This window comes from Chiloscyllium punctatum, chromosome 23 (assembly GCF_047496795.1).
Source record: "Chiloscyllium punctatum isolate Juve2018m chromosome 23, sChiPun1.3, whole genome shotgun sequence".
Classification (NCBI taxonomy): domain Eukaryota; kingdom Metazoa; phylum Chordata; class Chondrichthyes; order Orectolobiformes; family Hemiscylliidae; genus Chiloscyllium; species Chiloscyllium punctatum.
The window spans coordinates 50,598,226-50,614,767 of NC_092761.1; the positions used below are offsets into that span (position 1 = coordinate 50,598,226).

At 42.0% G+C, this 16,542-nt stretch overlaps 1 protein-coding gene across 1 annotated transcript in view; it reads right to left on the reverse strand.

Moving 5' to 3' along the window:
• Positions 1-3,526: 3,526 nt before the first annotated feature.
• Positions 3,527-16,542, reverse strand: part of tespa1 (thymocyte expressed, positive selection associated 1) — a 92,387-nt gene continuing 79,371 nt past the window's right edge. The window contains exons 8-9 of the mRNA XM_072592978.1: positions 7,517-7,725; positions 3,527-6,705 (exon numbers count right to left, since the gene is read on the reverse strand). Coding sequence (XP_072449079.1) covers positions 5,921-6,705; positions 7,517-7,725 — 994 coding nt within the window. The 3' untranslated portion in view covers positions 3,527-5,920. The remainder of the gene's footprint in view (positions 6,706-7,516; positions 7,726-16,542) is intronic.

Here is a 16,542-nt window from a genome sequence, read left to right on the forward strand (position 1 = left end):
CTCCAACAACTCTCCATTTCTTATGTGCAACTTCCACACAGTTCTTTTCCTGAATTCTATACCAACATTCTCCTTTCCAGAGTGAAGACCAAAGAGAAGTATTCATTTAACACCCTTCCAGATCTTTCACAGACAAATTACCTCATAGGCCCCTAATAGGTCCTACTCTTTCATTGGTTAACCTCTCCCCTTTACTGTGTTCATAAAATATCTTAGGATTCTCCCATATCCTGTTTGCAAGTCCATTTTCATGCCCCATTTTATCTCTTCTAATTTATCTCTTCTAAGTGGCTCCTGCACTTCCTGTATTCCTCTAGAACCACAGCTGAATTTGGCTAGCCAACAGCCTTTCTTCAGAGAATCCTTACAGTGTGTAAACAGGTCATTTAGCCTACTGAATCCACATTGACCCTTCGGAGAGCATCCCCACCCAGACAAACCCCCGTCCCTGCATGCTATGGAGGATTTAGCACCTTTGGACTGTGGGAGAAAACCAGAGCCCCAGTGGGACTCTGGGAAGCACCAAGGATCAGAGCAACTTTGGTGTGCATGTTCATCAGGGCAAATGAATAAGTGGTTCAGAAGGCATATGCATTGCATGCCTTTATTTGCTGAGGCAAAGAGCTTAAATACAGGGGAGTTATGCTGAAACTATATAAAATGTTGGTTAAGCCACAGCTAGAGTGTCACGCGCAATTTGGAATCCACAATAAAAGGAGTGATGTGATAGCACTGGAGATAGTACAGAGGAGATATATCAGAATATTGCCTGGGCTGGAGACTTTCAGTAATGAAGAGAGGTTGGACAGATTTGGGTTGTTTCCCTTAGAGTAGTTGAGAGGAGAAATGATTGAGATGTGTTCAATTATGAGGGGCATAGATAGGATATTTAGGAAGGGATTGTTCCCCTTAATGAAGAGATTAATGACCATGAAGCAAAGATTTAACATCATGATTTGGAGGTGCCAGTGTTGGACTGGGGTGTACAAAGTTAAAAATCACACAACACCAGGTTATTCCATTATACTCCACAACCACCTGCTGAAGAAGCAGTGTTCCGAAAGCTAGTGCTTCCAAATAAACCTGTTGGACTATAACCTGGTGTTGTGTGATTTCCAGATTTAAGGTAAAGGGCAGGGGTTTAGAGATATGTGAGGAAAACCTTCTTTTTCACTCAGGTAGTGACAATCTGGAACTGATTGCCTAAAAGGGTGGTAGAGGCAGAAACCCTTCTTGTATTTAAGATATACATTTGCAATGCCAAGGCACACAAGGCTATGGGCCAAGTGTTGGAAAATGGGCTTAGAACAATCCCAGTTGATTGTTTTTGACTGGTGAGGCCATGATGAGATGAATGGCCTTTTTCTGTACTGGAAGTCTCCAGGACTCAATGGCTATGACTGCAACAGCTAAAAACTCAGTGTGTACAGCAAGCCACTTTTACACCTGAAGAAAGAAATCTGATCATTCCTGTGGCAGAACCTGCAAGTTGTAACTTTGAAGTGGACAGATATGTTGCATAATTGAAATAACCATCCTGTTGGGTAAAAACAATGACTGCAGATGCTGGAAACCAGATTCTGGATTAGTGGTGCTGGAAGAGCACAGCAGTTCAGGCTGCATCCAAGGAGCAGCAAAATTGACGTTTCGGGCAAAAGCCCTTCATCAGGAATGAACGCAGAGAGCCTGAAGCGTGGAGAGATAAGCTAGAGGAGGGTGGGGGTGGGGAGAAAGTAGCATTGAGTACAATGGGTGAGTGGGGGAGGGGATGAAGGTGATAGGTCAGGAAGGAGAGGGATGAGGATGGAATGAATTTTGATTTGTCCAGGCCGAGTTCACCACACTCTGTAGCCATCTCCAATCTTGAATGGTACAGTTGCCATACCAGGTAGTGATCTAGCAGCATCAAAGGAGCAGGAGAATCGACGTTTCGGGCATAAGCCATTCTTCAGGAGAAGAAGGGCTTATGCCCGAAACGTCGATTCTCCTGCTCCTTTGATGCTGCCTGACCTGCTGCGCTTTTCCAGCAACACATTTTTCAGCTCTGATCTCCAGCATCTGCAGTCCTTACTTTCTCCCAGGTAGTGATCTAGACAGAGTGCTCTCGATGGCGCACCTATAAAAGTTGGCAAGGGTATTTGCCATCATGCTAAATTTTCTCAGCTGTCTGAGGAAGAAGAGATGTTGTTGGGCCTTTGTAACCAGTGCGTCCACATGAAGAGTTCAAGAAAGCTTATTGTTGATGACCACTCCCAGGACACTCTCTACTCGTTCCACCACTGTGCTGTTAATGTGGGGGGGGGGGGGCATGAGTAACAACCCACTGAAAGTCAATAATGAGTTTCTTGGTTTTGCCTGCACTGAGAGCTAGGTTGTTCTCAGTGCAACATTTTTGCAGATCTCCCACCTCCCAATTATAGTCTGTTTCATCGCCACCTGAGTTTCAACCGACTATGGTGGTGTCATCAGCGAAGTTGTAAATGGCATTAGTCTGGGTATTTGGCGATGCAATCATGGTTATACAGCGAGTACAGTAGGAGGCTGAGTATGCATCCCTTGGGGGGGGGGGGGGGGGGCAGGGGGGACTACAATGTTGAGTGTTCCAGGAATCAGGGCGGGGGATAGAGCGGTAGGCATCTTTCACAGTGGTGTGGTGTAGCAATGGTCTATAATGTTTGGGCCCCTGTTCTGTTGGTACTTGGGCAACACCTTCCTTCGATTGGCTTGATTAAAGTCACCAGTTTGGTTTGGGATTTTGTATTTTTTCAAAACACTTAAAACTTTTGTGGTGACTGCAGGAATAGTGGGGCTCAATTTCTAGTGCACTATCCCATTAAGTTGAGGCAAATGTAAGTAAACACTTTGTTTCCACAAGGAATGTGTGGTGGTCACTCTCATCAATACTGTCATGTATAGACTCCTCTGTAACAGGTAGATTTGTGAGATTGAGGTTAAATATATTAAATTTTCTTGTTGGTTTCCTCACTACTTGAACAGATCTAGACAGGTACACACCTCCTTCAGGATTCAGCTCACTCAGCTAGCAATGGTGCTACTGCACCTTTATTGGTTGTGGCCATTGAAGTTCGATCCACACTCTTGCTACACATGAGGAGTGATGTAGGTGGTAACCAGATTGAGATTCTTAATAATTCCACCAATTGGCATTATTTATTCTTTTTACTCTGTCCAGACCCCTCATGACTTTGAGCACCTTTATCAAATCACCTCACAACATTTTCTTGTCTGAGAAAACCTGCCCCAGCCTCACCAACCTTTCCACATTTACGAAGATTTTCACCTCAGACCATTCTTGCAAATCTTTTCTGCACCCTCTCTAAAATATAGGGACAGGAAGAGGCCATTCAATGTCTGTTTCAGTTTAAATTGAGTTGGTCATGTTGCAATCTTGTTTCAACCAAGGCTTTTCAAGTACCTGAGCCTATTCTTAGCAGCAGGACTATACTGTTATACTCCGGGTAGCTTGTTGATGAAGCATGAAACTAGAGCCAATCTTTGCTTGGAATAGATTTATTCACAGTCAAATGTTATTCTAACTTTGTGTCAGTATTTTGCTGTTTACAATCATGCACAGAATTAACCTCTGAACTCCACCTGTACGTGTTTAACTTCAATTTGTGCAAATCACAGAAGCTATTCAGCCTGTTAATACAGGAAAATAACAAGGCCATACAGCCTCTCAGAATCTAGTGATGATACTTTAGACGTATACAGAAGACATAGACATAGCTATACAGAGCAAGAAGTGACTATTCAGACCTTCAAATTATTTAAGAATAATTTATCCCCTCATTGGAAGATAAATAAGATCAGTCTGCCTGAACTGTCCTATACAAGAACTGGTACAGGTCATTCAGACCTGAAAGCTCCCTCAAGGGGCAGAATTAGTAAGGCAAAGCTTCCTTAACCTTGCTCTTTCAAATGTTCTTAGGACAAAAGGACTAATATTAAAATATCCTGTAAATCAACACTGCTTTGAAAGAGGTTTCCAAGGAAGGTGAAGCTTGGGTTAGAAGCTTGCCTCTGCACCTGCCCCATCAGTATTTCCCTTGCACCTGCTGCAAAGGTTAAAATGAGTAAAAATAATTCTAGATTGTTCTATTAAATCCTTCCAAAGTAGATATAGCATGGGTTAGATAAACATAAAACTCCTACCGGAGTGTTCTATGGTCAAGGCAGATACAGAGTTTTCTCTACACTGTAGCAATCTATTAAATGAACCCAAGACAAATGTCGGGCAAAACATGCGTTACACTGCCTAATTAAATTCATCCAATGAAGATATAGCATAGGTTAGCTGGATGTTAAATTTCCCTCTCGTCTATTGCATCAAGTGAATAGGGACAGTTTTTTGAACAAAGTGTTCTTTTTACACTGTCCCATTCAACACCCTCAGGACAGATATAACATGACTTGATGAAAAGTAAACTAACAATCTACTACTCTCAGACCTGACAGAGCACAGAATTAATAAAAAGTAAACTTCTACTCTGCACCAAACGGTACCAGATCAGGGAAAGACAGACTACATAGAGAGTAAACCTCCCACAGATAAGAACATAAGAATTAGGAACCGGAAAACACAACACTGGCCATTTAGTCTGCTTCACCATTCAATTCAATTATAGCTGATCTTTGATCTCAAGTCCAGTTTTCTGCTCAGTTCCCACATGTTTTGGTCAGGGTTGTCAGCAAATTTCACACAGGACACTGTTTCACATCTTTTAGCTGCTACAGAGTTGTAAATGCTTCTTTTTCAGTCTGCAGGTGGTCTATAAGTTCTCCAGGTTTCCGGTGGCTATTGACTTGAATTTCTTGATAGGTTACATTTGGGAATATAAAACACAATTTCAAAAACTGCTAATACCACAATTTTTAGGTGTGCAGTAAACAGAAAGTATGAGTTCAAGAGAACAGGGAGGCTCAAATACTGAGTGGGCACGTATTAGGCTGCAACTTCTGAGGTGATTTATCTTGGTAGAAAAGTTGAAGAGAGACAGTCCATTCTGAATGGGGATGATGCAAGGAGAGAAAGAGAGACAGGGACAGAGAGGTGTGTGTGTGTGTGTGTGTGTGTGTATTAATTTGTGCCAGACTTTAGGAATGTCATGAAGTCTTCAGTGAGGATACAGAAAATATTTACTGACATAGTTTTAGAATTGATAGATAGTAGCTTCATGGATAGGTGGGAGAAGCTGGTGTCCTCCTGAGAGACAAGATTGAAAGAAGATAGGTATCTACTGCCAGGAAAGTAGAAGATAGAGCAAATAAAAGAAGTAGTTTCCAATGACTGAATGGTTAAGAATGGGAATGGTTGAAAAACCAGAGTTAACATTAGGACAAATGTCTTTATACAAATGGATAGGAATATGAATACACTGCCTGATAAAGTGGGAGATGAAGATTCAAGAATAGGATTTAGATAAATGTTTGGCTTTTAAAAATTTCAGGAATATGTGAAAAGAATGGCAAAGTTGGAATAAATTGCATTGCTGTTAAAAAGAGCTAGTAAAAAGATGGTGGACTGAATGCCTCTGTGCTAAAGTATTCCCTGATTCTGTGAGTGTTATTGCACCCATTTCCAACATGAGGACCAGTTCATTCTCTCCCTATCTGTCCCCTCAGAAAGCAATAGTATTGTGAATCTTTAATTTGTTGTTTAAAACTGGCTGTTTCTTTGATCACCAAATCTCCTCCTCTCACATAAAAAAAAATTGTGCTGCAAGAGGATAGTCCTCAGTCCAACAGAGTGCAGATTAATTTGATATGATGATGTATTGAGTTGAGTCAGACTATCTGTGCTGGTATTGGTGTTGGTGTTGGTGGAAATATACCTGGTACCTCCTCAGGTTTATTTCTTTGTGGCTCTGGTCTCATTAAAAACAAATTCCATGTCGTTCTATGTATTGTGGTTTGCATTTTTCTGGAATAAAGACCCAGCTGAATCATTGATTCCTAAAATATCCTGTGGATTCATATCATGTTTCAAAGCATCACTTTCTTCTGAGCTGCTCTGGCTGTTCCACTGAATTAATGCAATATGTTTGAATTCCTGTGTATCAGTAGGTTGCTTCCCAAACCCATAAAAGTTCCAAACAGTGTCTGGAGAATGCAATGGCACAGGATTAGAACACTCTTGCTGCTTAATAGGGAATTCCATTTCCCAAGATTGGTCAGAATCTGTACTGAATCCATACAATCTGGATCTTGCCGTGTCTGTCCTCCACATCTCCTTGATGACTGCACTATTCGGCTTCCTCCTTCCTTCTCCTTCAGGATGAGACAAATCTCTTTCTTCTGAATTTGAAGCTTTTTTATATGTCATTTCCATCCCTTGCACCTCAGTTCTCACAGAATCTGTCTTCACACTGAGATCACCAGTCAACTCCAATCCTGGGCTCTTCTTGCTTGGAGATCCTGTCTTTTGTTTCGGAGATTCCAAGTCCCGGGATGCTCCATATAAACATAACTTGGTAATCGTTTTCCTCAGTTTTTGAACTGCTTTTCCAGCATTGCCCTTCCCTTCTTGCAGTTTATTAGAAGCTCCTCCAATGGATTTATCAGGACTGAAAGAAAACTGGTGAACAGGTCCAATTTTCTGTACTGGTGTCTTTGAAACACGAGAGTACAAAGAGGTCAGGGCATTGGCCATCGTTGTAAGCACTTCGATTTGTCGAAACCGACCTGAAAGAAGATCAAATTTGTAAGACAAACAGATACCCTTTGTTTAACTCTACAGCAAAGCTCCCATATAATGATATTTTGACAGAATAATAAAATCTAATGACATTTCATAGCAGTGATTTTCAGTCAAACTTATATGGAGCAACATCAACAATCATTATGAAAAGTACCCAAAGGTTTGGTTAGAGATAGGTTTAAGGAGGATTTTCATGGGGAACGTAAAATGTGGAAGAGGCTGAGAAGGTTAAGAAAGAAATTCAAGACAACGCAAAAGTGGAGGAATGCTGAGGTCCTGTCCCAAACCAAAGGAATATATGTTGACAGGTTGAGTTAGAGCACTGGATGATAGGAGCAGGAGTCAACAATTTAGCAACTCAAGCCTGTTTCTTGTAAAACACCATTACTGATATATAACCGAACTCCAACTTCCTGCCGAATAACAAAACTATGAATAGCAAATTTAAAATTAATAGCATATATCAACCTGCCTATTCCTCTTAATTGCTCAAACCTTTGATCAAATTACGCTTTAATTTTTCAAATTCCAAGGAATACATTTCCTTGTGTGCTCTGACGTTGCAATTTATCCCTCTGTGATGCCGAATTTAAGAAGTGAAGAAATCAAACCGGATTCAAAACATCCACAGTATTTTGCATTTATGTGATATATCAATCATACTTCAATGAGACAATGAAAGAGCATTGTAATTTTGATCCTTTTGGAAATTTAAGATGCCAAAAGGTTGGACCTTGATGGGCCACAATGTCTTTGTCATTCCAAAAATATTTTTCACTCTGGACTGTAACTTACTTGCCAGTGTGTAACTGGGATTTTCTTCTCCCAGCCTCTTTACTTGAGCTTCTAAGAACACCCTAAAATTTATTCCATTTGCATGAGATGCGCAGCTGAAAAAGCGGGATGGAATTTTTGCTGTAATATTGGGCTCTTCCATTCCAAAACCAAGGTTGTACAGAATCTCCTCAGGGTCTTCTCTGTACATGTCCAGTATTTCAGAGACACTAGGAACAAAGAATTGTTTAGAGTGAGAGAGTGAGTTAATGGCCGTTATGATCAACATCTGGATCCCATATCCAATGGTGATGAAGAGGAATGAGACAGTCTCTTTGTGGACTGGTTGACTATCACACAAGTTATTGAATATTCATGAAGCTAATCCTAAACCTAGTGATCAGAAGAACTTCATAGTCAGAAATTAAGCATGCAGTGCTTGAACTAAAATGAAATACTGTTATACTTTTTGTTGCATTTTTGTAATGGAGGTGATGGCATGCAAACACGTTGAATTATAAAATAGAAAAGAACTAAACTACAAAATACAGCAGAGAAATCAACACAATCTGCATTAGCTGTGCAGCAGCACAACCCAATTCAGAAAGTAAAATAATTCTGCAACATTCTTCATTCCTGTTTAAGTTATAAAACTTCTTAAAGTTTCCTACTATCTAGTATTCAAGGCCAAATTCTAACTTAAAATAAGTTCAGTAACATCAGAAAAATCTGTTTTCTGACCTAAACTCATTTCTTTAAACAACCAAAGAATATGAGTGTCACTAGCTGGCCAGTATTTATTGCCCATCTCTGTTGACAAGGTGATGCAGAGCTGCCTTCCTGCTCAGACCATGTGTCATTGGTAGTCCCACAATGCCCTTATGGAGAGAATTCCAGAATATTTCCCGATGAAACTGAAGGATCAGTAGGATATTGAATATATGAGTTGGGCTGTCATGTCAAGGTTGTACAGGACGTAGGTGAGGCTACTCTTGAAGTACTGCGTACAGTTCTAGCCACCCTGTTATAGGAATGATATTATTAAATTAGAGAGGGTTCAGAAAAGATTTTGATTAGATTGCTTACAGTGTGGAAACAGGCTCTTTGGCCCAACAAGTCCATACTGACCCTCTGAAGAGCATCCCACCGAGATCTATTCCCCTACACCTAAAACTACGGGCAATTTAGAATGGCCAATTCACCGAACCTGCACATCTTTGGACTGTGGGAGGAAACCGGAGCACCTGGAGGAAACCCACACAGACACGGGGAGATTGTGCAAACTCCACACAGACAGTTGCCTGAGGTGGGAATTGAACCCGGGTTTCTGGAGCTGTGAGGCAGCAGTGTGCCACCGTACCACCCAGCCTTTATCAGGATGATGTTTGGAGTAGAGGCTGGAACTTTTGTCATTGGAGCAGAGGAGGTTGGGATGGCTTCATAACAGTTTATAAAATCATGACAAGCAAAGGCAAAGCATTTTCACTACGATGCAGGAGTTAAAAACTAGAGGACATATTCTTTAGGTGAGAGGTGAAAGATTTAATAAGGACATATGAGGGGTAACATATTGGGGTGGTTCTTATGTTGAATGAACTGGCAGAGAAAGTGGTAAATGCAGGTATAGTCATAATATTTAAAAGAAATTTGGATAGGTTCATGAATAGGAAAGATTTAGAGGGATATATGGGCCTGATGTCTGCAAGTGGAACTAGTATAGTTTGGGGAAACATGGTGGTCATGGACGAGTTGGACTCAAGGGTCTATTATTCTGTGATTCCATTTCCAAATCAGGATTGTGAATGGCTTGGAGGGGAATTTGCAAGTATTAGCAATTTAATTTTTCCTATGCCCTTGTCCTATATGGAAGTGGTTGTGGTTTGGAAACTAGAGCTTATGTAATTCGATGAATGTTTGCAATGCATCTTGTAGATTTTAAGCTGCTGCTGCTAGTACTGAGCATCAGTGGTGGAGGGAATGGATGTTTGAAGATGTGGTGCCAATCAAGCAGGCTGCTTTGTTCTGGATGGTGTAAACCTTCATTGCTTTGGATAGTGTCAAGATGGCAATTGCCTGGCATTTCTGAAATGCGAATACTACTAACTAATTTTCAACCCAAGATTGAATATTGTCCAGGACTTGCTCATTTGGGCATGGACTGTTTCAATATTCGAGGAGTCACAAACATTGCTGAACATTGTGCAATCACCAGTGAACACTGACCTTATGATGAAGCAATTGCAGGTGTTTTGGTTTAGGACACTATCCTCAGAAACCCCTAGAGAAATGTTTTTAAGATAAGATGACTGGCCTCTAACAATCACAATCATCTTCCTCTGTTCCTGGTATAACTTGAACGTGCAGAGAGCTTCCCTTTGATTCCCACTGATTTCAGTCTTTCTAAGAACTTTTGATGGCACAATCAGTCAAATGTGGCCTTGTTGACACGGGCTGACACTCTTACTGCTCTTCTGGCATTAAGCTCTTTTGTTAATGTTTGAACCAAGGCTGTAATGAGTTCAGGAACTGAGTGTCCCAAGCAGAACTCAAACTGAGCACCAATGAACAAGTTATTGCTAAGCAAGTGCAACCTGAAGGCACTGTTGATAACCCCTTCCTTCACTTTACTGATGATCAAAAGTCATCTCAATGGAGAAAGAGTGATAATTAGCTGAGTTGGATTTGTGACTTTTGCACATTGCTGGTAGATGTTCAGGTTTGTAGCTGTATTGGATCTGGAGAACCTCTTCAGTACTATTGCCTGAATGATTTCAGGGCCCGTAGCATTTGCAGTATACAGTGGCTACAACCATTTCCTGATATCATGAGGTGTGAATTGAATTGTCGGAAGACAGGCATTTGTGATCATGGGGACCTGTGGAGGATTACGCACTTAGCAATTCTGGCTGAAGGTTATCACAACGTTTCAGCCTTACCTTTTTGATCTACCCAGAGAAAGAGAAGGATCTTGAGGTGCTTATCTGTAGATGCCTAAAGATGGCAGCAAAGGTAATCAAAAAGACATATGGAACACTTACCTTTATAAATTGTGACTGATTTTAAGAACATGGCAAGAATATTGAAACTGTACAAAACTTTGGTTAGACCACAGCAGAGCACTGTGTGCTGTCCTGGTCACCACACTATAGGAAGTATGTGATTGCAGAGGAGATTCACCAGAACCTAAATAAGGTTCACTGAACTTGAAACGTTAACTCTGCTTTCTAACCACAGATACTGCCAAACCTGCTGAGATTCTCCATAAATTTGTTTTTTTTCATATCATCAACAGCCCAATGCCCTGCTCCATCATGGCCCTGATAAAAAACATGGGCAGCATTGTATCTGAGCTCCACATCTGTCAGTGGGGGGGGTTACTGAAGCAACTGCATAGAGGCTGGAATCCTGTCACCAGGTCCCCCTTCAATTTACACAGATTCAGCTCCCTCAGAGCCAGGTCTCAGAGTGAGCAAAACCTCTGACACATCTGTTTATTCTTTTTTTACCCCCACACTAATGCCTAAATGCGTAATTTCTGGTTTTATTCACCGGGATGTTGCCTGGAATGGAACAGTTCATCTATGAAGAGAAACAAGATCAGGTTGTTGTCTTTAAAGCAGGGCTGAGAGGGGATCTAACCGAAGTGTACAGGGTTACAAGGGTTAATATAGGGAAATGATCCCGCAAGCAATACATCAGATCTAAGCTCTTCAGTCCTGCCATATCCAGTAATGAATGGTGGTGAACAATTAAACAACTCGCTGGAGGAGGAGGCTCTACAAATATCCCCATTCTTATTGATGTAACAGTCCAAAATGTCAGGGCAAAAAAAGACTGATGATTAATAATGATCTTCAGCCAGGAGTCCTGAATTAATGGTTCATCTCAGCTTCCTCCAGAAATTCCCATCATCACAGGGTGGCCTGGTGGCTCAGTGGCTCGCACTGCTGTCTCACAGTGCCAGGGATCCAGGTTCGATTCCAGCCTCGGGCAACTGTCGGTGTGAAGTTGCACATTCCTCCTGTGTCTGCGTGAATTCCCGCCAGGTGCTCTGGTTTCCTCCCACATTCCAAAGATGTACAGGATTGGTAAATTGGCCATGCTAAATTGCCCATAGTGTTCAGGGATGTTTTGGCTGGATGCATTAGCCGGGGGTAAATATAGGACAATGAGGTGGGGGAGTGGGTCTGGGTGGGTTGCTTTGCGGAGGGTCAGCATGGACTTATTGGGCCAAAGAGCCTGTTTGCACACTGTAGGGATTCTATGATATGCCAGACTTCAGCCAATCCAATTGACATAATATCAAAAAATGGTATTAGAAAGGCTATAAGACTTGACAATATTTCAGCAACAGTAACAGAGATTTGGACTCCAGAAATTGCCAGGCCCTAAGAGAAGTTATTCTGGTACATCAACAATATAGAAAATGTCCTAGTTATGTCTATTCACAAAAAGCAGGACCAAGCCAACCCAACCAATTACCACCCATCAGTATACTCTCAATTATTAGAAAAGTGATGGAATGTGGAATGTGTTATCAACCAACATCTGTGTAGCACCAACTTACTCACTGACACCCAGTATGGATTCTGCCAGGGCCAATCAGCTCCTGATCACATTACATCCTTGGCTCAAAAATGGACAAAAGAGCTGAATTCCAGAAGTGAGTTAAGTTAAAAATCACACCTCACCAGGTTATAGTCCAACAGGTTTATTTGGAAGCACTAGCTTTCGGAGCGTTGAAGGAACAGTGCTCTAAAAGCTATTGCTTCCAAATAAATGTATTGGGACTATAACCTGGTGTTGTATAATATTTAACTTTGTTCACCCCAGTCAAACACTGGCTCCTCCACATCCAGAAGTGAGGTGAGAAATGACAGTACTTGAAATCAAGGCTGCATTAGGTCAGAAATAGGGTTGTTCGGCAATGATTGCACAATTCATAATTCCTCAGACACTGAAGCAATCTGTGTTCACAAATGTAACACAACCCGGACAATATCCAGGCTTGGGCTTAAAAATGGCAATTCATGCCAAACAAATTCCAGGCAATGACCATCTCCAATTTAGCCAATCAAGCCACTGACCTTTGACATTCAATAGCCTTTCCATCACCGAATCCCTCACTATCAACATCCTGGGGTAAACCATTGACTTTCAATTGAACTCACCACATAAATACAGTGGCTCCAAGAGAGGGCAGAAGCTAGGAAAACTGCAGTAAGTAATCACCTTTTGACTCCCTAAAGGCATCTCCATCATCTACAAGGCACAGGTCAGGACTATGATAGAATACTCCCTACTTGTCTGGATGAGTGCAGCTTTAACATCACTCAAGAAGCTTGACACCATCCAGAACAAAGCAACTGACTTGATTGGCACCATATCCATTTCCTCCACCACAAACACTGCAGCAGTATATATTTTCAAGATCGACTGCAGAAATTTGTCAAAGCTCTTTAGGCAACATCTTCTAAATCCATGTCCATTTTGGCATTTTGGATCTATCTACAGTATGTAGACTGCAGTAATTCAAGAAGGCAGAGCATTATTACCTTCTCAGGGGCGACTAAAGATGAGAAATAAATGTTGGTGTGCCTCTTTTGCCCATGATATGCAATTGAGTGAAAAATAATGCACCTGATTCACTACTGACCCTCAAGGGAAGGATATCCCAGCTCCACAAGTCAAACTGACACTCCACACTGTCAGAGTGACCTTCACTCACTACTCCACATAATCAGAATGTCAATTCATGCAACATACCACACAATTTGACTGAGCCAACATACACCACTATACTCAATCTCATATCTCACTCACCACTCGACATAGTTTGACTGACAGCACGATCACCACTCCACAGTCAGACTGACATCTCACTCACCACTCTACACAGTCAGGGAGAAAGTGAGGACTGCAGATGCTGGAGATGAGAGCTGAAAATGTGTCGCTGGAAAAGTGCAGCAGGTCAGGCAGCATCCGAGGAGCAGGAGAATCAATGTTTCGGGCATGAGCCCTTCTTCCTCATTCCTGAAGAAAGGCTCATGCCCGAAATGTCGATTCTCCTGCTCTTTGGATGCTACCTGATCTGCTGTGCTTTTCCAGCAACACATGTTCAACTCTACACAGTCAGACAACATTTTACAAGGTCCCACATGAGAGACTAATAAATAAAGTAAAAGCACACTGGAACAGGGTAATTTCAGTAAGTGGGATCCAAAATTGACTTGGTCGCAGGAGATAGAGGGTGGTGATATAAGGCTGTTTGGTTGACAGGAGCTAGGTATGAAGTGTCATTCCACAGGGAACTGCTCTGAGTTTCTCATTGTTAATGACATGTATAAACAATATAGACAAGAGAGTGGAAGGGGAGGGGATGATAACTACGCTTGCAAGTGACACAAAGTTCGGCTTAGTGGTTGTCAGTAAGGAAGTAGGTCTTAGATTACAGGAGGATACAAATGGATTGGTCGGATGGGCAGATCTGTGATAATGTAACTCTGATAAATGTGAGGTGATGCACTTTGGAAGCGGTAACAAGACAAGGGAGTTCTGAATGAATTGCAAGACATTAGGAAGCTCAGAGGTACGGAGGGATCTTGGGGTGTTTATCTACAAATCCGTGAAGGTGGTATGGCAGGTTCATAGAATCACTAAATCCCTACAGAGTGGAAGCAGGCCATTCAGCCCATTGAGTGCAGTTGATCCTCTGAATAGCATCCCATTCAAACCCTTTGTCCCTCATTCCTTGTAATCCTGCAATTTCCATGGGCAATCCACCTAGTCTACACATCTTTAGACTGTGGGAGCATCCAGAGGAAACCCATACAGACACAGGGAGAAATGTGCAAACTCCACCTAAAGCTGGAATCAAACACAGATCTCTAGCACTGTGAGACAGTGCTAACCACTGAGCCAACATGCTGTTAATAGAGTAGTTAGGAAATCATACAGAAGGTAGCGAGGTTTGCAGATGTTGGAGAAGTCAGAGCCAATAAAGTGTGGTGCTGAGAAAAGCAGAGCAGTTCAGGCAGCATCTGAGGAGCAGGACAGTCAACGTTTTGGGCTTCACCCATCATCAGGTCTGGGATGGGGAAGGGGGCTGACAAATAAATAGGGTGAAGGGGATAGGGCTTGGGGGAAATGTAGTTGGGATGACAATAGGTGGGCGAAGGTAGGAGGTGATTGTCATAGGTCGATGGGAAGTGTGGAGCTAATTGGTGGGAAGGAAAATGGACAGGTAAATCAGGTCAAGAGGTGGAACTAAGTTGGAGGGTTGGATCTATGATGGGGTGAGCGGAGGAAAGATTTGGAAACTGGTGAATACAATGCTGAAGCCATGTATTTGTAGGCCCCCAAGGTGGAAGAGGAGGTGTTCTTCCTCCAGTTTGTGGGTGGCCTTGTTTCGGCAATGGAGGAGGCCCAGAATGGACATGTCATGGAGGGAGTAGGAGGGGTAGTTGAAATGGATGGCTACAGGAATATGGGGATGGTTAATGCACATGGACTGGAGATGTTCCCTGAACTGTTCCGCAAGTTTGTACTTGGTTGCTGCAATGTAGAGGAGACCACATTGACAGCAACGGGTGCAGTAGCACATAGGACACCTGCATACAGGACATTCATGGCATAAGAACAAGGAGATCATTTTGGAGCACTACAGAACTTTGGTTAGGTCACTGTTGGGGTACTATAGACAGTTCTGGTCAAGATACAACAGGAAGGATGCAAATGCACTATAGAGGAGGCACAGAGCTTCACCAGGATGTCGCCTGTGATGGGGTATTTTGGCTATGATAAACTTGGGTCACTTCCTTTGAACAGAGAAGATTGAAAAGAGACCTGCTAGAGTTATGTCAGCTTCATGAGAGTTATGAACAAGATTCATAGAAAGCAGAAGTTTCCCCGAATTGAAGAATCAAGAATAAGGAAACATAATTTTATTATAAAAGGCAGGATACTTTGAGTGGATTTGAGGAAAAAGATCTTTCATCCAGAGAATGGTGGGATTCTGGAATGCAGTGCTGTGAGGGTAGTTGAGGTGGGTAATCTCACAACCTTTAAAAAATATTTGGACGAGCACTTGAAATACCATTACATTCAAGTCAGTGGGTCTAATGCTGGACAGTGGGGCTAATATAAACTTAGTGTAGCTTTGTCAGTACAGACTTAATAGGCCAAAGGCCCCCTTCTGTACTGTATGATTCTATGATTCTCTCTTGCCACTCCAAAGAATCAGACAAATCCTCACTCACCACTTCACATATTCAGACAGATCCTCATTAACTACCACACACAGTCAGAGTCTCACTCACCACTCCACGCAGTCAGATAGACCCTCACTCACCACTGCACATAGACAAATCTTCATTCACCACTTCACATCGTTAGACAGATCCTCATTAACTACTACATACAGTCAGACAGACCCTCACTCACCACTTCACACAGACAGATCCTCATTAACTGTTACACAGTGAAACAGAGTCTCAATCATCACTCCATACAATCGTGATGTTGAGGTGCTGTCATTGAACTGAGGTGGGCAAGTTTAAAAATTACACAACACCAAGGTATAGTCCAACAGGTTTATTTGGAAGCACTAGCTTTCTGAACGCTGCTCCTTCACCAGGTGATTGTGGAGCTCAAGACCACAAGACACAAAATTTATAGCAAAAGGATTACAGTGTCATGCAACTAAAATAATATATTGAACGTAGAAAAATTGAACCTGGATTGTTGTTAAGTCTTTCATCTTTTAGAATGGGTTGTAAGTTTCAGTTTATTAATATGTAAACCCCATAAGTCAACTTCTCGAGATTAACTTAAGGTTTTATAACAAAAGGTGACATCTCAGCTCAGGCAATGCATTAAAGGTGTCTGTCTGTATGCTGACTTCTCCACCTCCTGATGCTGCCTGGCTTGCTGTGTTCTTCCAGCCTCCTGTCCTTCTATGTATTTGCGCAGAACCTATATTTCTGAATACTAATTTGAATCTCGACCAGAGTAGCTTTACCATCAATAGTTCTACACTGAATATTATT